The sequence below is a fragment of the Marmota marmota genome, unplaced genomic scaffold, assembly GCF_001458135.2.
Source record: "Marmota marmota marmota unplaced genomic scaffold, marMar, whole genome shotgun sequence".
In the NCBI taxonomy this organism is placed as follows: domain Eukaryota; kingdom Metazoa; phylum Chordata; class Mammalia; order Rodentia; family Sciuridae; genus Marmota; species Marmota marmota.
Genome location: NW_025999991.1, coordinates 9,233,028 through 9,256,481, shown reverse-complemented (window position 1 = coordinate 9,256,481; position 23,454 = coordinate 9,233,028). Strand labels below are relative to the sequence as shown.

Below are 23,454 nucleotides of genomic sequence, written 5' to 3'. Positions count from 1 at the left end.
TCTTTTCCCTAGAACCTAGTGCTCCCCCACTTTCCCAAGTGAATGCGTGGAACACCATTCTCCCCGTCCACGAGGCTAGGTTTTTAGAACCTTTGAGAACTCCCTTCCCTGTCTGACTGCATGTGCCATTTGCCATTCGCAGTCCCGGAGATCACACTGTCCCACTGTGTCTTAAACCTGCTTCTTCATCTCCATTTCCACTATCACCCATCCATCCATGCAGTCATCCACCCACCATCTCTTCCTTCACCCACTCACACGACCATCCAATCATCTGCTGACCCACTAGGCACCTTACCATACCCTCTGTACCTTTATGCTCTCACCACTCCTCAGCAAACCCCACTCCTCTCGTCTCTTTATTTGTACTTATTCCTACTTCAGCACCTGTCACTCACACTTGGTATCACATCTTTTCTCCACTCCACTAGGCCATAAGTTTTCAACCCTAAGTCAAGTATGTGAGTTCACATAGTACTGTCAAATAGGAGGACACACAAATATAACTGAATGAACTAACTCTTGTTCTCAGCATCTAAGATATTAGGAAAATTCAGTTAAGTACAAATTCAAACCAGGCTCATTTATTAATGGTCTTATGGTTGACATTTATTTGATATTCATTCGGTTCAGGGAACCACAGTAGGTTCAGGAAGGTGAACAAAAAAACTAATGTGCCTATTCTCCAAAAAACTACAAACAGAAAAAACAAAATGCAACTAAGGTGATGTCTTTGGTCACTATTGGGCTTGGCAAACTTTACAGTTCCAATGCTTACTCAGAGGACCACCAATGATGCAAGACAGCAGCAAGCAGGCAGTCACGTGGAGTTCTATGCAAATCTCCACACGCTCCGTTCTGTAATCACCTGGCCACACTCCATACCGACACCTGACACCTCTCCAGGCCGCTCCACACTGTCCTCTGGACATCTGCACAGGTTGCGCTGTGTGGAGGTGCCAGATGCACTGAACGCCGGTAGGAGGAATATTTCCACTAGCATGAACACCACCACAACAACCCTTGGGTACACAACTGCTTTAGTTTTTCCTCCCAAGCATGCAATTTTCATCTTTGGGATGGTGCCCAGGTACATGCATTTTTTAAACAGATCCCAATGTGATTCTGAGCCCTTCTGGGGCAGAAGTTCCTAATTTGATACATTAAGTAAAATAACAGTCATTTTTCAAATGCTTAATTTTTACTTTTGCTAATTTGAATAAACAAAGTTAGTAAAATTAATAATTAGGCTAATTATGAGGTTTCATTCTTTAAAGAAACAAATTAAGAATAAATAAAACATGTAAGTGCTAAGATGCTGACTATGTTAGTCATCTCTACTGGACCAGCAGTCCTTTAATATATTTGATCTTGAGAAGACAACAACTTATCTCAAAGAACGGCAAGATTAGATTTTATTTAATGAATGTAACAAAACTAACTAGACTAGAAACATCCTTGAACTATCATAGAAGTCCTTCTATCATAACAGACCCAGAAGAGCTTTATCTCGTTAGGAAGCTTGGCCTCATAACTGACCTTACAACAGACTTCACGCACGGTGAGAAGCAACCGTACAGATGCCACAGAAGGGGAATCGTGGGAAACCATGACACACATGCCACCAGCACATGTGCTGCAAATGTGACACACATTCGAACAGTGTGTAGGTGACAAGCAAGATCAGTGCATTAATGTGATTAAAACATCAAATATGAGCTTGAGATCAACCTGTACAGCCTTGGGGTTTAAAATAACAGACAACAAGCCAGGTGTGGTCGCACACGCCTATGATCACAGCTGTACGCGAGGCTGAGCAGCAGGGTCAGAGGTTCAAGGCCAGCCTGGGCAACTTGGCCCAGTCTCAAAATAAAAAGGACTGAGCATGTAGCTGAGTAGCAGAACATGTGTCTAGCATGCACAGGCCCCAAAGCATCTCTAGTACCACAAAAATAAATGAACAATAATGATAAATAACAAAAGCCTGGCTCACATAAATGAAAGACATTTCCCACATGTGACATTTTTATACACCTATAAACACACACGTATAGTCATATAAGGTAGAAAAATAATTGAAATGGGCATAACATACATGATTTGAAAACCAAAAAGCAGCTATAGAACAGAATACAGGTTGAACATCTTTAATCTGAAATCCAAAATACTCTAAAATATGAACCATTCTGAGCACCAACAAACAGGATGCCCCAAGAGCTATGTGTGTAATGTGCCTATGAACTATAAATGAACTTCACCTTCAGACTTGAGATTCATCCCCAAACATTTCACTTTATATATATATATACACACACACACGCACATATGTATACACATACATACACACACACCCCAAATCCAAAACATTTCTGTTCCCAAGTACTACGGACGAGAGACTCTCAGACTGGGTTATGACTCACATCACTGTCTGTACCTTACAGTATTTGAACTGCAGTCCCTGGCTTCGGGGAAGAGCACACTGAGAGTGCAGCAGATGCCATCCTGCAGAGCTGTAAGTCATGCTCTCTAGGTTCAGTGCACGCCTCCCTGGCCTCGCAAGCAGCAGTACACTGGCAGAGGATGTGGAAAGGACTCTGTCTCAGATGAACCCAGAAGCCAGACGACTCGGCTCTAGGTACCCCATGGGCATGAGCAAGCGGCACGACCCAAACAAAGTTGCAAACCCGCCTAGACAGGAGTTTCCATCCACAGCAATGAGGAAGAGCGAGTGTGGGCAGCTGTGGAAGACAGTTTATGTTCCCTGGCAGTGGTACACATTTTAAAACACAGGTGCCACGAGACACCATGCATCCAACCCTCTTCCTTAATGTCAGAGGCTAAACACTGGCCACCGTACTTGTAACGCGTTCCAATGCTTTTTAAAATGACAGTGTCGGTGTAAGACATCCGGTTGTGCTGTAAATCACTACATCAAGTCAAAGACCTGAGTACTTGACGCTAACATCCTCCCTACATGTTCTCCTCAACTCCACCCCGTCAGGTCTTTGCTGTAAACCTCCAAAAGCACGAGCTGAGAAACAGGTGTGACACTGCACCCTGCAGCATGACACCACCTCTGGGGAAGGCTTCCTGTGTTCCTCACAGCCCAGGCAGCAGAGTTCAGCTGCCATAATGGGTCAAGGAGCAGCACTAGGAAGGCACCCAGCAGAGGTTCCACTTAACCCAGAAAAAATGTAGAATAAAAACTGTAACAGAATTCAATTAAGGGTTCACAAACTCACAGGCACTTGATTCAACTTACACTGACCCAAAAGGAGGTTGTTCTTCTGTAAGCCGCTCAGCTAGAAGAGGATATGAAAACCCCTCCTCCAGACACCCAGGGAGTCTGGCTCATGCTCCACAACATCAAACAACCGCACCCTGACACTTGTGCCTCCCGGGAGGTGAGCAAAGCACACCCTCCTGATCTCAGAGCTGGGAGCTGCAGCACCCCAGCCATCACCACCTGCCCATCTGCCTATGGTGCAAGTTTCTTGTTTCTTCTAAGGTCAATTATGGCCAGTACATTATCCAGGAAAAGAGCCACTGCAACCAAATTTTCAAATGCTTTAGCAACTAATTGTACGTGTTTGCAAACAATTTTCATCTCAATTGTATCTCTGTTTACAGATACAATTTTTCATTCCCAATATTTCACTTTCCCTTTAGTTTATCAATGACAAGTTATCTATTTTACTATTCACTTTTTTTTTTTTTTGGTACTGGGGATTGAACTCAGGGACACTCAACCACTGAGCCACGTCCCCAGCCCTATTTTGTATTTTATTTAGAGACAGGGTCTCACTGAGTTGCTTAGCAAACTCACCGTTGCTGAGGCTGGCCTTGAACTCACAATCCTCCTGTCTTAGCCTCCGGAGCCACTGGGATTATAGGTGTGCACCACTGCACCTGGCTCACTTTTTTAAGTTTGTAAAATTATCAAATTTGTTTTAAATTCTTTTATATGTATTAATTCCTTTGTTCTCTTCCCCCAACTCACCCCCCATTTTTCTAGCTGATGAGTTAACTATTATTTATTTTCATTCCTTTTTTTTAATAGAAAATATTCAAAAGCCTTAATTTTTCTGAGAACACCTTTGGTCTCTCTGATCTGTTTATATACTGCTCCCATTTATAAACATGATTTCAATTTTGAGTCTCTCTTTTCCTTAAAATTAAATTTTAGATAGCTATTTCCTTAATTCATGTTTTCATGGAATTGTAATCAGCATCCACTTTTGAGTGAAATTTTCCTGAACCCTACAATGTGGACTTTTATTTCATGTATATTTGAGAATCTGTAATATAAGGGAAAAGATTGTACAAAGTATTAAAATATCCTTTTTCATGTGTGTATTCAAATCTTCTTACTGTGTTATCTAAAATTGATCTTTTTAGTAGTTGCGAATCTCTCATTATACTTAACAACTTAAACACTTTTTCCTTCTGATCACTTTAGTTAATACGTGTTAATGTCATGCTGTTAAATATATAGCGTTCATGACTACTGATCAGCTATTGAAGGTCTATAATTCATATCTAAAATATATCTCTACATACTATTTAAATTTTTTTATTCTAAATTATATTTTGTCTGATACTAATTTTGCTTATAGACTAGATTATCTTACCTAGGAAATTATACAGGCACTGCATAAAAATCTGAATTCATACACAGAATTTAATTAGTGGTATAGTCTAAATGTTTGTGTCCCCTCAAAACATCCATATTTTGAAATCTAGCCCCCAATGGGACAGTACAATGAGGGGGGGGGGGCCTTAAGAAGTTGATGGGGCCTTGCGGGGGAGCCCTCCTGGATGGATCAGGGTCCTCTATGGAAAGCCCTGGGTAGCTGCCTGCCCCTCCTTCCTCCACGTACACACGCACACCAGACCCACCAGAGGTGCTGCCACAAGTGGGAGAAGTACATGTCTGTTACTTAGAAGGGGTCAGTTTACGCTATTTTTGTTATAGCAGACCAAACCTCACTAAAATGAGGTTTCTTATATTTTTCTCTAGTACTTAAAAAGATCATTTTCCCAAGGATACTGGTAAACAGTGTTCTCTTTCTGGCGAATTAACAAAATCATGATTTGGCTTGATTATATAATATACTGAGCCTAAAGAGAACTTAAAAGCAGGCAGGTTTTTCTTTTCAATGCAAAGATTAAAGCAGCCCAAACTGCTTCACTGTGCCACACACCTTGTGGGACTTCACAAATGAACACAAAACATGCCACATGTTTTACATTAAAAACCCCTTGTCACCTTGATGGTGTCAGCAAGGCAGAACATTTAATGAAGACTGGCATACCTCCACACACACAGTGCTTCTCTTTGAACCAAAACATAATTTGAGCAATAGTTTATGATTTTTACCTTGACTGTGAAAAATACTAGCTCATAGACAAAACAGTGCTCAACAAAGGTGTCTTCAGCCCGTGGCTGACACACTAAACATGCACATCGGAGCCCGTGCTGACTCCTCGGGTGCCTCTTACCTAAATCAGTTATGAGAATCGGTTCCTGCAAAGGGATGTCGGGGACTGGAGCGCTGGTCCTGCCCACACGGACCTTGGCAGGCTTGCGCTGGTGCCTCATCTTGCGTAACTCCGTGTGTTTGAAGTGGGAAGCAATGTGGGTCTTCCTATGGCCTGAGGTACGAAACTTTTTGTCACAGTGAGGACAAGCAAAAGGTCTAACTCCTAATAAAAATGAGAGCACAGTTTAAAATTAGTTCAAGGAATCAGATTTCAGTAAAAAATTCCAACATAAAACGTTAGTAATTCCAGTATTGATTTGAATATTCATTTGTTATTCCATGCTTATAATTTCATGGATTTTATAAATCATCTTCTCTTGTTTATATACAGTGCATAATGACAAATGTGGGAAACATAATAAGAGCATTTTACATGAAAAAGAACACTTCTTTCCAGGACAAAGGCTTAAGTTGTACACTACGGGTGTTCAAGCCACTGTGTCAGAGTGCTCATCCCTTCAAGCGGCCCACTGCTGGCTGATGGCAAGACCCACTCCTGGGTCCTATACCCCAGTGCCTGAAGAGCTGTCAGCAGCTCTTGACAAGCAGTTAGCTGTAGCTCCTGGGTGGTAAGTAACAACCAAGTAATACCATCCTAACATCCTCTCCTGTCTCCCCTTTTCTGAACGAATTTGTTTCCTTTTATAATTTTTTTGGCAAATAAAAATGCAGATTCCATAGAAGGACATAACACTAATCCCAACGTCTTTAACCTCTGGCACACAATGCCACCCCGGCAGGGAGCCTGAGGGTTCAGGAGGGGGCCTGCCAGTGAGTGGTGAGTTGGGAGGGGTGACAAACATGTTCCAATTGGGGGAGGGGTAGCTGCACCATTCTGAACTGTGCACTTATAAATGTTATGGTATGTGATTTACGTCTCAATAAGGCTGTTATTTTAAGAGATGTGGACCTCAAGTGCGACCCCTTTATGCCCTACCAGTGACTGTAGAAGGTTCCCACAGCAGCAGGCAGCAGGTCCCCTCCCACCCCAGCTCAGCCCCCGCTCAATCCCGTGCGCGGTGTGCGTGCGCGGTGTGCGGTGTGCGGTGTGCGGTGTGCGTGCGCGGTGTGCGTGCGGGCCGGTCACGCCCAGCTCTTCTCGGAACCCCGCCCGCGCACCTGTGTGCAGGCGGATGTGCACCTTGAGGCTCCCTGAGGTGGAGAAGCTCTTCATGCAGTACTGGCACTTGAAGGCCTTGATGCCCGTGTGTGTCTTGATGTGCGCCGTCAGCGTGCTCTTCACGGCGAAGGCGCGGAAGCACTGCGGGCACTTGAAGGGCTTCTCGTGGGTGTGGATGCGGATGTGGCGCACCAGGTCGCTGGGCTTCCGGAACTCCTTGGTGCAGTAGGGACACACGTGCCACCGCACGCCATTCTCCTCCCGAACGGAGCCTGGAGCGACAAGGAGAGGAGGGCAGTCCAGAGGCCCAGAAACCACGCGGGCGCATGAAGGATGGATGCACCACCGCACTCGTGTGCCCGCCCCAGGAAGCGCAGCGTCAGCCGTTACCACAGCTTGGCCTTGAACCCCACCCCTAGATTACCCAGCGAACAGCTTAACCTTGGCCCCTTCGCTAAGTTACCTAAGTTACTAGAGATCTGGTTACCTTGACCCCATGGCTAAGTTACCAACTGTGATGTTCCATCTAGAAGACACCCTGCCTTTCCATGAGCACATGAGGGCAGGCCTCCAGGACAGACAGGAAGAGGCTGCAGCTGAACCCAGCATCTCCGAAACCAGTGCACAGACCCGCACCAGCTGCCCCACAGCCAGGGCCAGTGTGATCCAGGGACCCACCAGCTCCAGGAACTGGCAGATGCGAATGAAGTCTGCAAAACTATTTACCGAGCCTCTCACACCACAAATAACAAGTAATATGAGGGGCTGGGGATACGGCTCAGTCGATAGAGTGCTAGCCCTGCATGCACAAGGCCCTGGGTTCAATCCCCAGCACCACCACCACCCCACACACACACAAAGAAGAACCTAGANCCCCCGCCCAAAAAACGTAATATGAATGCAAATAATCAGCAAATGATAGACTGTTCAGCTTCAAAAGAAAATTTACGAACAGTTGACCAAGAAATAGTACATGACACTAGAGGGTCCATGATCAGATGTGAAAGATCCTGCCTTCTTCAACTACAAAGGTCATTATTCAACTCCAAATCAAAGTTAAAACTACTCCTAACAGAAGAAGATCACAATAAAAATTTATGGAAATAAGCAAAATTATTTCTAACACACATGTATATTTTAAATAAAATTCAGCACACTTTTTATTTGGGAAAGTTTGACTACATGTATTTATCTGAAATGAAATAAATATCTACAGTAGTTACGTAGATTCAATTTAAGTAAATTCTAAAAGATTTTGGTCATGTTGATGAAATCCACCAGAAAATTTTAACTTATTTATTTTACTGTGTCTATACAGGCATAGTTTTGTTAGGGAAAAGGAAAATCTCTTCTTTCTCTTTGTTATCAGCAAATACAAGGAATTTTCCACATATACAAAGGAATCTGTAAAAGGAGAAAGTGAATTTTCTCTGATAATAGTCTTTGCAAGAACAATTCATATGGAAAAATTATTAGGTAAAAGAAAATCAGAAACATAACTATATCTTCTGTAGCTAAAATTAGAAACTCATCTCTGAAAATCAAATTTTTTCCAAACAAAAACGAAAATACAGAGGCGGGGTTGTGGCTTAGTGGTAAGCGCTCGCCTAGCACGTGCGAGGCGCTAGGTTCTATCCTCAGCACCACATAAAAATAAATAAATAAAATAAAGATATTGTGTCTAACTACAACTAAAAAAATATTTTTAATTAAAATATACATTTAATTATGAAGAACACACAGTATAAAACTGTCAACAAGTTCTAATTATTTCTGGGAACAAACTGAAACAAAAATTCCAAACTGGCAGCCCTGAGCTGGCTCAAAATGTGACCTGCATGTGCAAAAATGAAAGGCTGAATCCAGAGTTGTACTGCAACAAGTGGGAAGGCCTGAAAAACCAGACCCACACCCCACAAGGCAAGTTTCCCAGCACAGGGCAACAGCGCCCCTCCTTCAAACACTTTCCCATATTTGTAAAGAAAAAAACATGTAATCATATTTAATAGAAAAGGAATTTGTAAGATCATCTACTCTAAAACTTTTTTAAGTCTAAAAACAGAAAGAGGCGAATAAAACATATCAAGACAACACCAAAAAGGAAAATAAAATCAACACTCTATTTACAAACAATAGCCACAAGAAAAATTTTAAATACAACTGAAATATGAGAAAAAGATGAATAAATCATATAAATATAAAACTTTATAAACTCATTGATTCTCCCTGGTTTAATTTATCATTCATACATACATACTAAGACTAGTTTTGGAAACATTAGCAAAAGTGAATCTGAAAAAATAAATATGGGAAAATTATCAAGTACACTCTTCAAAACAAGAGTATCAAGAAAGAACTAGGCTTCCTAGTTACTAAAATGCACAATAAAGCCTAAGCACAGGTACCAGAACTTATTGAATAAAACGACTAGCAAACTAGTGAAGTACAAGAGGGAAAAGACCTGGGCAGATATGGAGTGGTGTATGTAAAGTTGACCATTCAGCTAGGCAGCGAGACACAAACCTGTTCAACAAATGGTGTTTGGACTCCTGGATAGCCAGCCAAAGAGAAATTACATTGAATCCAAGATTCAAAAGCATTAGGTGAAAGAAGAAGTTATGTTTCCATAAGGTTGGTGCTGAAGTCTAAATGTTATACAAGCCCAAAAGTCATAAATAATTGACAAACTTAGCAATATAAAGGCAAACATTTCCCTCAAGTGGAAAAGCACATTAGAAAAGAATGTGTGTCACAAATATAGATAACAAAACATCACCAACTTTAATGTATCACAGCCACAAAATGAAAATCAAGAAGTAGTCTAATGGAAAAATACAAGTGTTCTTTAATATGAAAATGTCTCAACCTAAGCCTTGTATGAGAATATAATTTATGTGACAATAAAGTACCAGTTTTGAACCAGGTAAGCAGATGAGCATAGCGGACCCGAAAATCTTATAACTCTGTCTTGAAAAGGCCCATGAGGAAACAGGCACTCCAAGACACTGTTACTGGGAGTGGACACAAAACTAGAAACATTGTCAAAGCAAAGTAATTTTTCTTTTGTTAGCAAACACAACACTAATTTAAAAAATGAAATTTGTAAGAGGTGTAAAGACTGCACAGTAGCAATCTCCTACTGGTGGTGATGTACTATGGCTCCATGAAGCTGTCCTTGGTGTTAGGCAATACACTATTAGGGAAACGCTCCCAGTTAAAGCAGTGTTACATCTGCAGGCCCTGGGAAAATTCAAATCCCTAAGTAGAGAAGGCAAATGCATTAAGATGAGAACATTCAGGGGTCTCTGGGTGAAAGGCATAAGAGAATTCTTTGTATTGTTTTGAAATCTTTCTATTAAAATCAAAATTATTTCAAAATTAAAATCTTAAAACAATCTTTATAGAATTTACCCTTTGAAACGAAACCTTTGACACTTCTAGAAACATACCCCACAGATAAATTTATGTGTGAAATGACAAAGCTACACACATATCAGAGCGGCACTGTGAAAATAAAAGACTGCAAATAAGTGGAACGTCTCTATTTAATAAATAGGCTAGTCAAATAAGCTGCAAAACATCTATAAAATGGAACACCATTCAGGAATCTTGAAAAATAAGACATCAGGTGGAAAAAAGAACCTGAGAACAGAGACACACATGCACACATCCTGCTGAAAACCATCACCCGATGCCCCATCACTGCAGGAAAGACACACATTCACTAAGCGCCTACTATGTGCCAAGCACTATTATGTGGATTTCCTTTCAATTCTCTCCTGCCTGCTCCCTCATCGGCCTCATTTGTAGATGGGAAAGCTGGCATCCCAAAGACCAAAGACTGGCCCAGGAGGTCAGGGCCATGGAGCCAGTGTCCACAAAGGGCCCACGTGGTCCCAGAGCCCGAGTGTGCTTTCTCAAATAGGTCTGACCTCCCAGCTTTACTCCAAGAAAAGCATTCCCACGTGCCAAGGACCAAGCCAGGCTCAAGTCATCCCCTGCCCCTGAACTGACTACAGTCTCAAGGCAGGCAGGCAGGCAGTGTGACCACACAAGGGTGGGACAGCCCTACAGGTGCTGAGACAGGTGCTCATGCTCAAGAACGACAGTGTGCAAAGACACTGCAGATGAGTTTCCTGGAGGGGAGAACGCCACGGAGCTCCTGCATCAGCAAGGTGGCCCTCAGCTGCACTCTGAAGGACCTGGCCTAGGCACATTCACCAGATAAAAACAGCAAAAGCCAGCAATGACACGCGTTCCAAGACCTAAGCATCAAGATGGCCAGGATAAGGGACACTGGGTGGAATCCCAAGATGAAGCCCTGAATGCAGGCAACACCGGAATAAGGAAAGTCTCACATCCAGGAGAGGAAGCCCTACTTGTGCTCTGCTCAGTCAGTCCCACCCAGGGCAGGCCAGAGGAGAGGGAGTCCAGAGTCCCCTCCTCACTCTTCAGCAGCTGACTCTTCATCTGGCTCCCACCCAAGGTAAGGCCTGATAGTCCAGGCTGGTAAATAAAAGGACAGTCACTGAGTGATAGAGGGACTAAATTTCTTCAAAAGAGGACACCAAGAATGCTTCAGAAACAAAAGTGGCCACCACAGTGTAGTTAATTCATGACCACAGAGTCTCTGTCCCTGACACTGGGCTTTGCTGTCGTTATCTATATAACCTGAAATAGCTTACAGTGTTCTCAGATCAGCAAACACTGGCAGAGGATGGCAGGTCGGCCGCTGTGAAGAGCCTGACTTCTGGGGAGAAGCATCCTTGGAAAGCAGTGGCCATGCAGCCTGTTTGAGGAATGGTATCGGCTGGCGGCTTCCAGCTGTGCGCAGAGTTCTCAGTTCTGCACACAGCACTGACACACCTGACAGCGTGACGTCCATCAGGGTGCAGAGCCGACACCCTGGAGTGCCTCCTGGAGCACCTTCCCCAGACATGGCTTGACAGCTAGCATGGCTCAGACTCTGCCAGCATCAGGAGTCAGCTCCTATCAGGGTGCTGCAGTTGCTCAAAACTGTCAGACAGAAGCACCCAGGGCAGCAACACTTCTGTGCAGGCACGTCAGTGCATGGACCTGCTGTCTATATTTGCTGGCCCCAGTGAACACATGCTCCTTGTTGGATCTTCTGATGGAACACTGACTTCCGGAGCTATATCCACTGAGAACAGCTCCCAGTCCTTGTTGAATAAAAACTCCACTTTCACACAATTGGGTGCTAGTTACTGATAGTAAATGCCCATCAGAAAGGAAACAAGCATTCCTAAGAGTACTGCTGAATCCAGCAATGGAAAAGCCTAGAATTCTGTAGAAGAGCTTGTAGGCACAAGGTGAAAAAAGGCAGGCATCCAGCAGATGCTCTCAACCTGGCCCCTGGGTAGGCCGAGCAGGCCAGCCAGCCCCCTGGAGCAGCTCACCCCAAGTTCCTCTGGACTGCTCCAGATATTCTCGCCAGCCTCAATGTGTCCTACAGAAGCAAACTGGAGTTCACGTATTCCCTCTTTGCAGGTTTATCTGCCTAGAAGAAGCACCTGCTTAGACACATGCTCCAAGATGAAGGAGGTCCTCAGGAGGTCACTCTTCTCATTGGCCAGACCAGGCCATGTCTGAACCACAAGCACCCCATGACCACGGATGCTCAGCCCTCTGCTTCACACACGGTCAGCATGTGCTCGGACTCACGAAGAGAGCTACAGTGGCTGCCATGAGAAGCAGATTCTCCAGAGGAGCAACTTCAACGTTTCTTCACGTGTCTGCAGGAAGAAGGAGCAAGTCACAGCATATTAGGAGTAGAGAGTGATGGCCATCACGCAAGGAGCAGTGGGACATGCAGATCCAAGGGCATAGAAGCGTTTGTCCCTCAAAATCGGCAGGACTCTCAGGAAGTACAGAGAGCCAAGGGGATCTGTTCACAAGCACATTACCTGATACCTTCAAAGTGAACCTCTTACCTGGCAGATGTGCAATGGCGCTGGTTCACCTGGCTATGCGGGAGTACTAAGAACAAGCCCCCTCAATCATGGTCCAGGGTGCATCCAGCACCATCAGCAAGGACACAGTCCCTCCATGGTGCCCAGAAGTCATCCGGCACCATGAGCAAGGAAAAAAGGCCTTCCATGGTGCCCAGAAGTCATCCGGCACCATCAGCAAAGACACAGGCCCTCCATGGGGCCCAGAAGTCATCCGGCATCATCAGAAAGGACACGGGCCCTCCATGGGGCCCAGAAGTCATCCGGCATCATCAGCAAGGACACGGGCCCTCCATGGGGCCCAGAAGTCATCCGGCACATCAGCAAGGACACTGTCCTTTTATGCAAGCCACTGTACACATAACTCAGAATTTCTCAAGTGTTTCAGCCGTAACAGGCTAAAGTTTCGAAAAGTCACTAAAAGTATTCTCTCAGGGAATATCTGAGAGAAAATCTGAGGAGTGCCTAATTTATAATCAGGAATTTTTTAACACTATTTCAAGGTTATTGCAATGATTTATTGAGAATCTCCAATAAAATGTGCATAACTTCCCCTAAATACAGATAGGTGACAACAAAAAATAGTTTCTTGCCTAATGACTCAAAAGTTGTACATAAAAAGGTCATGAAGGGTGAGGTGCAGCTCAGTCACAGAGCACTTGTCTAGCACGTCCAAGGGGTGGGTTAAATCCCTAGCACCAATACAGCACAGCCACCCTGCCCTCTTAATTACTTTATCTGAAACTTTAAGTCGTGTCCTTTATAAAGACATATCAGTCAAAAATACTGTACATATTTTTCATGAAAGTTTCACTTTCTTTTATGTAATATGGACAATTTTAGATAAAATACAACTATCAAAACTAAAAATATCAATTTTTTTCTTGCGGGGGGGATGGGGTACTGAGGATTGAACCTAGGGACACTCTACTCACTGAACTACATCTCCAGTCCTTTTTATTTTTTTTATTTTGAGGTAGGACCTCATCAAGCTGGGCTCAAACTCTGATTCCCTGCCTCAGCCTCCCAAGTGCCTGTAATTATAGGCATGCATCACACACCTAGTTACAATCAGATTTATCTAAATTGTCTCAATGCCAGTGTGTATTCTACAATGGAATAAATTTAATTAAAATGAGTACTGGTAATATACAATTTTTACAAAAATGTACATAAGTTTTATATAGCAAAACTGAAAATTAAAAAAAAACAGCTGAGCAAATCCAATAATTCCTTAGAAAAAAGGACAAAAAGAGAAAGAAGGCAAAAAGATCACAGCCCAGATGGAACATGTGGTTTTACATTCATAAATTAACTACCATACTTCACACATTACAGATGAAAACAATATGAGAAAGCAACAGAGAAAAAGAAAGTATTTGATAATATTCAGTCTTGAAGAAAAAACTGACCTTCTGGCAAACTGACAAAGGTGAGAATCTCCGGAAGCGGAGATTCTCAGGCACCTGAGAAGCCCATCACAGAAAGCCAGGTGCAAGCTTGCAGCGCAGAGGCCTCCTCGCCCCCCACAGAAGGAAGCAGACCTGTCAGCACTGCCTCCACGAGAGGCCAGCTAGCCCAGCAAGAGGAGAAATCACCGGGCTCCAGAACACCAGTGTCCACATGGAAAGCCCGACAACCTGCAGACGATCGCCACAATCAACAGAAGTCAAGAGGTTTCTGAATTCACAATCAGTATATGAAAGTCAATCACCTTTCCATACAGACAGGAAATGCAACCTGAAGATGACTCACAGCAATGGAAGAGATTAGGCCAAATGTAATGAAAGATTTACAAGACTTTAAGGAACCAAACGGTATCAACAGGAGGAAAAATACATTCTTGGATAAAGGTCAAGTTAATCCTGAAGAGGATGAAAGATAAGCTCTGTCATACGGATTTTAAGAGAATGATGGGATAGTGTGCTGTTAACAGTAACCTAAGCTAACAGGCAAGTGAACAGAACTGAGCCAGAACAAGACTCAATCTTAGCAGGGAATATCCTGCCTCAGGGATAGTAAGTATACAATTGGCTTTTAAAGCAAGAGCAAAAATGTTCTGGGGAAAAATTATACCTGCACTGAACACATACAGACATTTTTCTTGTCATTATCCCCTAAATAATACAGTATACAACTATTTACACCACATTTACATTGTGTTGGTATTATAAATAACCTAAAGATGGCCTAAGTGCACAACAGGACGTACACAGGTGATATGCAAACACTAGGCTGTCCTACATAAGGGATTTGGGCGCCCTTAGATTTTGGTACCTGTGGGACTAAGGAATCAGAACCCCCAGATTGCCAAGGATGACTGTACTTTTAAAAGCAGGTGATCCTGAAAGTGGCAGCATGCTGGGGCCATGTGCTGCAAGGTCAACAGCCTGTGACAGCACTCTACAGTGACCAAAGCTCATAGCAACGACCCCAAGACATCAAAAAACATGGAGCAAAACCATGCTGATCTAAAAAGACCAGAGTACCCATGTTCTGATGAGTTTCCACATAGAATGGCTGCAACCACCATTCTTACACTTGCAAGAATAATCACCAGCTTCCCACTAGACCCCTCTCACCGTGATTCCTAGATGGTCAATACTGCAATTTCTAGATGGTCAATACTATTCTGCAGTAAACTCCAAATGTCACTGAAAATTCACCATGAGCTACCTATTGTAAGTCAGCTGATAGTTAAAATTTGTTAAATTTTCAAATAATATATAGACCTCTTAATATAGCAAGGAAATTCTATGAGAAAATTGTTCTGACAAAACAATAAATCTAAAAACAGTGACTTTATGTAGTAGAGTCCATTCAATCTGGGAATGTAATCAAGAATAATCACAAGCTGTTAAGAAAACATTACAACTTAAGAGATAAGAACAGTCTTGCACGTGTCCTCCTGGGTGATCACATTCCGTCTTGGCAAGGCATTTCCAGACAAAACTCCTATATTGAAGGTGAACTGATCCCTGGGAAGTTTTAAACAAGAACACCTTCGCGTAGAAACTGGAAACCATCAGTTATCTCACCTCAGTTATCAGGTTTAAAACCAGAAGGACTGGCTTTCTTTTTTTGAACGTGTTTAGAATCACATGTAAAATTAATAGAAGAGCTCCCACTTGTCAGAACTCTGTGCACTTAATTTACTTAAGCATTTTGGAAATGAGGTGAGACAGGTGCAGGAGAGAAAACCGCCTCCAGCACCTGTGGGCAGGAGGGGCCTCTCAGTGAGGCTCACCTCGGCACCTGGGGCGCCACTGCTATCTGGCATCTGTAGGAAGGGAAGTCCGCTTCAGGAAGGACTGCTCCCACTCAGTGGCCTACACCCAGGTAAGAGCGTCTTTTGGGGGTATCTGGTATTTAACCCAGGGGTACTTTTCCACTGAGCCACATCGTCATGTCCCCAGCCCTTTTTTATTTTGAGATATGGTCTTGCTGAGTTGCCCAGGCTCTCCTCAAACTTGCAATTCTCCTGCCTCAGCCTCGCCAGTCACTGGGATTACAGGTGTGCCCCATCTCTCCCACAGAACCTCTTTAATTTGGCACAACAACAAGAGTCAGCAGCACCTCATGAGAGGCACCACACAGGCTGTGTGTTTGCATAGCTCTCTGGCACAGACACCCGGGACCTGTAGGGCTACACTACAGCTGATCACTGTACACAGAAACACTCTCTCCCCACCTTTCCCCTCTGAAGTCCAAGAAACCCTTTTTCACTTGCGAGCAGTAGGCCAGATCAAGGGGCATGCGGGGCAAGAAAAGGCTTCCAAGTCATGTCACCAATGAGGAAATGTGCTCTGGAAAAGAATGCCACCCAGCTGCCCCACACTTGGCAGCAAGAAAGCATGCACTGCTCAGAGCACTGGTGAGGTCTGCCCAGTTCAGGGCTCTCTCACAAGTGCCTGCTCCTGTGCAACAGCGCACTGAGCATCAGGGAATTCAGAGACGAAAGACTGACTCCAGGACAGAGAGGGCTGGTCATCCACAAGGGGCATGCAGCTGCATCTCTACAGAGACCCCCAGGGAGAGGGCAAGCATTGCCACCACCAGTGTTTAGCGGGGCAAGATGGGCAGGCCTTGTGTCGGTTTCCAGAGGTGGCGTGTGGAGGGGTAGCACTGAGGCTGGCCTGGAGAGACCACCAGGGTACAGAAGGAGGGTGAAGAGCAAGATATGCTAGTGTCAAAAAGCCTCAGAAGCAGGGTGTTTGGGAAATGAAGGAGTGTCTGGAGACGGCAGCAGTCCACGTCACTAAAGGTGACAGCCAGAACAGTGAAGGGGAGCCTGTGGCCCAGAGACAGGCGACCGAGGACCAAGCCAACAAGTGGAGGTGGCAGGAGGGCTCAGGTGGACGAGGGCCGGGGCAGCACTGGGGTAATGAGGAGGACGCGCCTGTCAGGAGCTCAGGACAAGGGAGCAGCAGGCCAGAGCCACGGGGAGCAGTGGGTCTGAGTCTCCGGAGCTGATGGCGGCAGGTGACAGGCAGCCCGAGCTCAAGCTCCAGAAACCAAAGGCAGGAGAAGAGGTGGCCTGGGGTCGCCTGGGTTCCATCCTCTCAGTTCCCATACTGACTGACTACAGCTGGACCTGAAACGCCTCGAACATGGCACCCCAGAGGGGAAGGGTACGACTCTCCTAACACAAGCACATGCTCCCCCGCGCTCCTCAAAGAAAAGCCTACAGGATTACCAGGCAGAAACGGAGACTTCTTCTTTATAGCTTTTTTCTCTTTTTTATCCAACTTCTCAGGGCTTTCTGGCCCTTTCTCTGGCCCCGTGTCCGTGGGGTCTGCTTGCCCGGGGGACGCGCTGGCAGCATCGGGGCTCCCGGTTGGCCCTGTGGACGTCTTGGTGTGGCTGCAGTCGCTGGGCGGAGCTGCAACTGGAAGTGAAGACAGCCCACTGTTTTCTAAGGCTTGCTGGGACAGAAGAGAACTAGAAGGTTAGACGGCGGCAGCCACACCTGCCGCCACTCAATCCCACAGTGCCACACAGCTCACCCAGAGTCTAACTGCACTCTGAGAACTCATCCTACACTCAAGCACTTAGTCACCAGAGGCCTCCAACTCTCACAGACTGTAATGTCCCTTTTGATTTCTGACACCTCACCCCTACCCACAAGCAGTCACATCTCTTAATTAAAGAGAAATAACATCATCCATCGATCGACTTTCAGAAGCTTACCTCAGACAACCCAGGTGGTCTCTGAGCAGACCTGGGGCTCTACCTCAGGGCATGAGGACACTCAGGTGGTATCCTAAGGTTCCCTATCACCTTGGCCCACTTCTCCCCACCAGGTACAGGGAAGAAGCTGGCTTAACAGAAGAGGAGGAGGACCACTTTTACTCTTTCAGAGTAAAAAAACAGGGTTTTCAATGTTTTTAATGTATTAATGAGTGGATCATCTGGAATTCTACACTGTCCATGGGCCTCAAAACAGCATGCACTTCTCACTGTCTCCTCCTCCAGCGCCCACGTGCAGCCAGGTGCCTTCACTCAGGCAAGCCTGCCTGCCCACCTGGCACCGTGACCCTGGTTTCTGACAGCACTCAGGTGGAAACCTCAGGCAGGCAGGCAAACGTGCTTCACCTGTAGAATGTCCTGGTTGATGCCCACTGTGATGCTCAGCTGCTGCCCGGGCTGTGGGGACTGGTGGGACTCCACAGGCCCTGGCTCTGAGAGTTCCAGAAGCTGCTGGATGACATCCGTCACGGCCTGAGAGTTCTGCTGGCTTGAGGCTGCGGAGGCCTGGGTGTCCGTCTGCTGCAGAGGCAAGGTCTGAAACAGTGTGGCCTGGAATGCAGCAATACGAATACGGTCAGGAGAAACACAGCTTTCCAACTTCAACAGAAGAAACAGTCACACACACTGTCCTCAAGAGCACTAACATCTAGCAGAACCCTGACGTTAGAGAAAGAGACATTCTGTCTATGCATGCTAATCAAGTCTTAAATTATAATGCAAAGATAAACAATATTCAATAATTATCAATCACACTGATGGTAGGAGTTGTAATTCCATGAATAACTGACATTTTATCTCACTCTAATGAGTTCAGATGGCATCATCTACTATTATTCTGAAGTTTAAAAAGATTGACTTTCACTGATTAACAAAAAAAGCAGCACCTTATCTCCAGAGAAAAACCTCCACAGACCCTTTCTGGTACTAATACAAATTTCAATGTTCAATGTTAAAGGTTATACTTAAAATGACAGATTTTAGTTAAAAAAATAAATAAATAAATAATCGCCTGATTACCAAGTCCCTAAACTTACCGTAATGACGTGCGCAGTCTCTGCAGAGCTTGTGGGATTCGGGGGCCCCCCCATGTGCATCTTACTGATGTGCGTATTCAAGCTGCCGAGGCTCTTAAATACACAGCTGCATGCTGTGCAGTTGTAGGTAGGACCACTCTTGACCTTACAGAATAAGAGAAAAAGTTGTTTTGAAAAGTATATTTAAATTATAGCAAGTCATAATTTATTATTCCATTCAAAATGATAAAAAACAAGCCTTTAACATTATTCTTTCTTTTGAAGTAGACAGCTGTAGAATCAATGACCCAACTCTTTAATATTGAGATTAACTGAAATTGTAGTCTTCTCTGTACATGAGAAATGGCTCAAGTTAAGAAACATACTTTTCATTTATTGTAATTTAATAAAAAATAAAACATCTAACATTTTTCAGTTTCTTAAACAGCTGAACATAATGTTCAATAATGAAGGTTAGAGAGAAACATGACTGAAAAACGAGCTTTTGAGGGCCTCAGATGCAGGTTGAGAAGAAGGACCACAATGTGTACATTTTTCATCACCAATTTTGATATTCATTATCAAGGACTAATTTTTAGAACAACAGTAAAGCTAGAAACAGACCACAGAGAGTAATAAGAACGCCTGTGAATAGAGAAAGCATCCAAAATATTCACTATCAAAAAAAAAAAAAAAAAAAAAATATTCACTATCACTAAACCCCCGTGAGTGACCATTAGTAAGGAAAACTCACTGGCCCAGCTGAACGTGAGGAAGAACCCCCACTCTATTCCTGGCACCTCACTAAGAACCAAATTTAAGGACTGGATAATAGTCACAACCCACTCTGCAGAGGCCACTCTGGAACAGCCCACCCCAGCCAGCACAGGGCTCAAGGCATCCTCAAGAGGCACAGGGCAGTCCCTGCCCACTGCAGGGCTCTCTATATGAGGGGCACAGGGCAGCCTTCAGCACTGTCCCGAGCTCCAGGGAGGCATCCCCCAAGCCACAGACAACACCAGGCCAGGCTTCCCGGGCCAACCCAGGCCGTCGTCACACGCCCTTCTACTGCCCCTAGGCCTTGGATAACAAAGGTTTTTTAAAAATAATTTATTGATTTTGGAATTCAATAAATTGTTTTAAAAATAATTTGTTATTATTTTTTGTGATTATAAAATTATATTTTAATGTGATTATAAAACTACGTGAAGTATATAGGGTTTTTAAACTTAAAATTCCACTTTCTTCATTTTAGATTTTATTCTGCTATTCTATAATCAAAGACAATTTCTACCTTTGTTTTATTATGTTTTTATTAACTCCCTAGGCATTTAAGAGGTGCTTATGGTTTAACTCCAAGGAAAAATTTAAAAGATAAATATTTACTTTTTAAAATACAGTCGTTTTCATTGTTCAAGATGTTTCGCGGACTAAATTCATCCGTAACAAAAGTATCTGTGTTGCTTAAATATTTCTTTATATTCTACAGTAATAAGAGACCAGATCATGACAATTAGTAAGAGCAAAGGTTATCCTACTTAACAAAACTAATGCCAGAGAATCTGCAAATCACTGGGACTCAAAGATAATGGGGACGAAGTCACAGTGGATGGAACATGCAGAAAGGCAGAGCCAGCAGCACAGGCTGGAGAGCCTCTGCAGGCCACAGGCCACGCTCACGTTAAAGGATGTCAGCAATAGGAACACTGCTTTCTTCCTCTCAACTTTATATTTTGTCTTTCAGATTCTTACACTTACTGTATCTGTATTTCGAGTTCACTAAAGGAATGACAGACATTGTTTGGCTAATAGATCTTAACTAACAAAGATATTACGGTTATTTTCAGATATTTATCCATCTAAGGTTCCACATACATTTTTACTTATTTATCCAAAAAGTTCCAATACACATTTGTTCTAAAACAGGTTGCTCAGCACAAACTCACTCTGCATTTCTAAACAATGGTTCACCCTTAAGGCAAGGTGTCTCCCACAGGCTGTGCAACCCCCAGATGCATGCTCACCTCTGAGTGAACTCTCTGCACGTGGGACTGGAGATTCCCCTTCTGAGAAAAGGCAGCAGGGCAAAAGGCACAGGCATGGGGCTTCTCGCCCGTATGCTTGATCATGTGGGTCTGCAATGCCCCCTTCTGGTTGAAAGCTTTTCCACACTCGCTGCATTTAAATGGCCTTTCACCTAGATGGGGAGGAAAAGGACCACTGTGTGAGCATCTTAGGACTGCAAAGAGACACACACAAGTACCTAAAATCGAGTCCCCAAACCTCTCTCTCCAGCCAAAACTGCTTCCCGAAATTCTACACTCAGACACACAACTGTCTGTTCAATATATCAAAGTGCGACACGTCCCAAACAGAACCTCTGACCATCGCCCGAAAGCTCCAGGGCAACCCTCCGACCAAGGCCATCCTCCTGGGGCCTGGCATCCTGCCTGAGGATCCTCTTGGGCCCACACTCCCTGCCAGCAACTTCTTCTGGTTCTGCCCCCTGCACAGCCCCATGGATGCACTGCTGCTCCGTGGCCTGCAGGGGCGGCCCTCAGCTCAGCAGATGGAGGAGCCCTTTCTAGAACTGAGCCAGGGCTAACTGGCTGGGGCCCAATGCCTCCCAGCCTCACTCCTCAGTCCCTCGAGTCTCTGGCTGATACCCCAGCGTAATAGGCAGCTCCAGTCTTGACCTGAGATTTGGCCTGGAGCGTCCATCCCAGGACTCACAGGCTCACTTCCTCATGTTCTTTGGCCCTGGTACAAAATCACCTTCTCAGGGATGGCTTTCCAGCTTCTTGGAATGCTATCCTGGGAATGCCGAACCCCCTCCCCCTTCCCCATCCCCCCAGCACATGGCTCTTCACATCCTATTCTTATCCATCTTCCTTTGCTAGAATACATGCTCCAGGAAAGCCCAGGCTTTATCTGTTTTGCACAGGACTCCACCTTCAGTTCCTAGAACAGTACCTGACACAGATTAACACTCAACAAACATTCTCTGAAGAATGAATGAAAAGGAAAAATGGGGTAGCTTAAAACCCAGTTGCAAACTAGTTTAATTTTAGATCTCACTAAGGACTCATTCCCTAATAAGTATAGAAGAGCTAATTCAGAAATAACATCAGAGAGCTGTGTGCAGTGGCACACGCCTGTAATTCCAGCTGCTCAGGAGGCTGAGGCAAGAGGATTGCAAATTCAAAGCCAACCTCATGAATTACTGAGGCCCATAAGCAACTTAACAAGACCCTGACTCTAAACAAAAAATAAAAAAGGGCTGGGAATGTAGGGTCAGTGGGTAAGCACCGTGGGTTAAATCCCTAGCGTGAGCGCGGCGCGCGCACACACACACACACACAAAAAGCCTCAGGGTTAATTAGGTAACTAAATGAGACAGCACAACCTTAGAGATAAGGCTGGGACAGGAGGCAGCCTACCCCCACCCAGGGACATGCTGGGGACGAGGGGCAGCAGCTAGGAACCGGGTGCTGGCCACAGGTGAACCTGGTGGTCACAGGCAAACTTGGTGAAGACATCCTTCCTGTTCCAGCTTTAACTGCTGAGAGGCTCCCCACCTTCACAGGATGGGACCTGGGCGGGACACCCAGGCCCGAGGAGCAATCTACCAGGAGGCCACGGCATCACATCGCAGGCACCCTGAGGCACACCACTGGAGATACCAAGCCCAGACCATCTTGTCCTTTCCTGAGACCACAAGTGCAGTGATCACCACCACCTCCTTCCAGGGCCAGCCTGGGTGAGCTGATGAAGCGGGCCGACCTGAGCCTGCCAGAGGACGGACATGCTGCCCCCCAGAGGACAGGAAGAGCATATGTGTGGTGAAGGCGTGGACAGGCGTGTGCGTGGACCTCTGGTGTGACACATGTATTTATGAAGGAAATGTGAAAGGGGCAGACATTGAACTGTTGAAGGCATCTGATGGTGGCATGAGGATTCTACCTGGCTCCACTCTGTGGAAGGTATATAACAATTTCAAACTATTTTTTTGTTAATTAAAACTTTAAGGGAGATAAAATAAAATTTAATTTCTACAAATACAAATGCACTACCTACCATTCCGAAGACTTACTTTCTCTCTCCCTTGCGCTACAGGACAAACACAAGCTGCTACTCTGAAAATACCCACTTGGTCCTGACAAACAAGCTCTGACATCTGAACCGTTCCAAGACACAACAGGCGCTTGCTAAAACCCTGGGGAGGGAAGAAGTAACCCGAACAACAGCCCCTAGGCAGGTGTAAGGGCTGTGCTCTGGCACTGTGAAGGGCACTCCAAGCAGGATAGCAAAGGGCTACTCTGCCCACTCACGTTAAGTATCCACAGGCTTGTCCTGGTCTTCCCATTGACTGTGTCTCCCCACTGACTGTGTCTCACCCACTGACTCCGTCTCACCCACTGACTGTGTCTCCCCACTGACTGTGTCTCACCCACTGACTGTGTCTCACCCACTGACTGTGTCTCCCCACTGTCTCCGTCTCCCCACTGTCTCCGTCTCCCCACTGTGTCTCCCCACTGACTGTGTCTCCCCACTGTCTC

The 23,454-nt window shown here is 44.9% G+C and overlaps 1 protein-coding gene across 8 annotated transcripts in view; it reads right to left on the bottom strand.

Annotated features, from left to right (window-relative positions):
- Znf236 (zinc finger protein 236) overlaps window positions 1-23,454 on the bottom strand; it is an 88,110-nt gene that overhangs the window by 43,928 nt on the left and 20,728 nt on the right. For all 8 annotated transcript variants that reach the window (XR_007348976.1, XR_007348977.1, XR_007348978.1 and 5 more), the window contains exons 6-11: window positions 20,920-21,092; window positions 18,917-19,060; window positions 18,228-18,431; window positions 17,329-17,557; window positions 6,663-6,935; window positions 5,503-5,706 (exon numbers count right to left, since the gene is read on the bottom strand). Coding sequence is in view for 4 of the 8 variants with exons in the window: in XM_048806668.1 (XP_048662625.1) it covers window positions 5,503-5,706; window positions 6,663-6,935; window positions 17,329-17,557; window positions 18,228-18,431; window positions 18,917-19,060; window positions 20,920-21,092 (1,227 nt within the window). In the remaining 4 variants the exon portion in view is untranslated. The remainder of the gene's footprint in view (window positions 1-5,502; window positions 5,707-6,662; window positions 6,936-17,328; window positions 17,558-18,227; window positions 18,432-18,916; window positions 19,061-20,919; window positions 21,093-23,454) is intronic.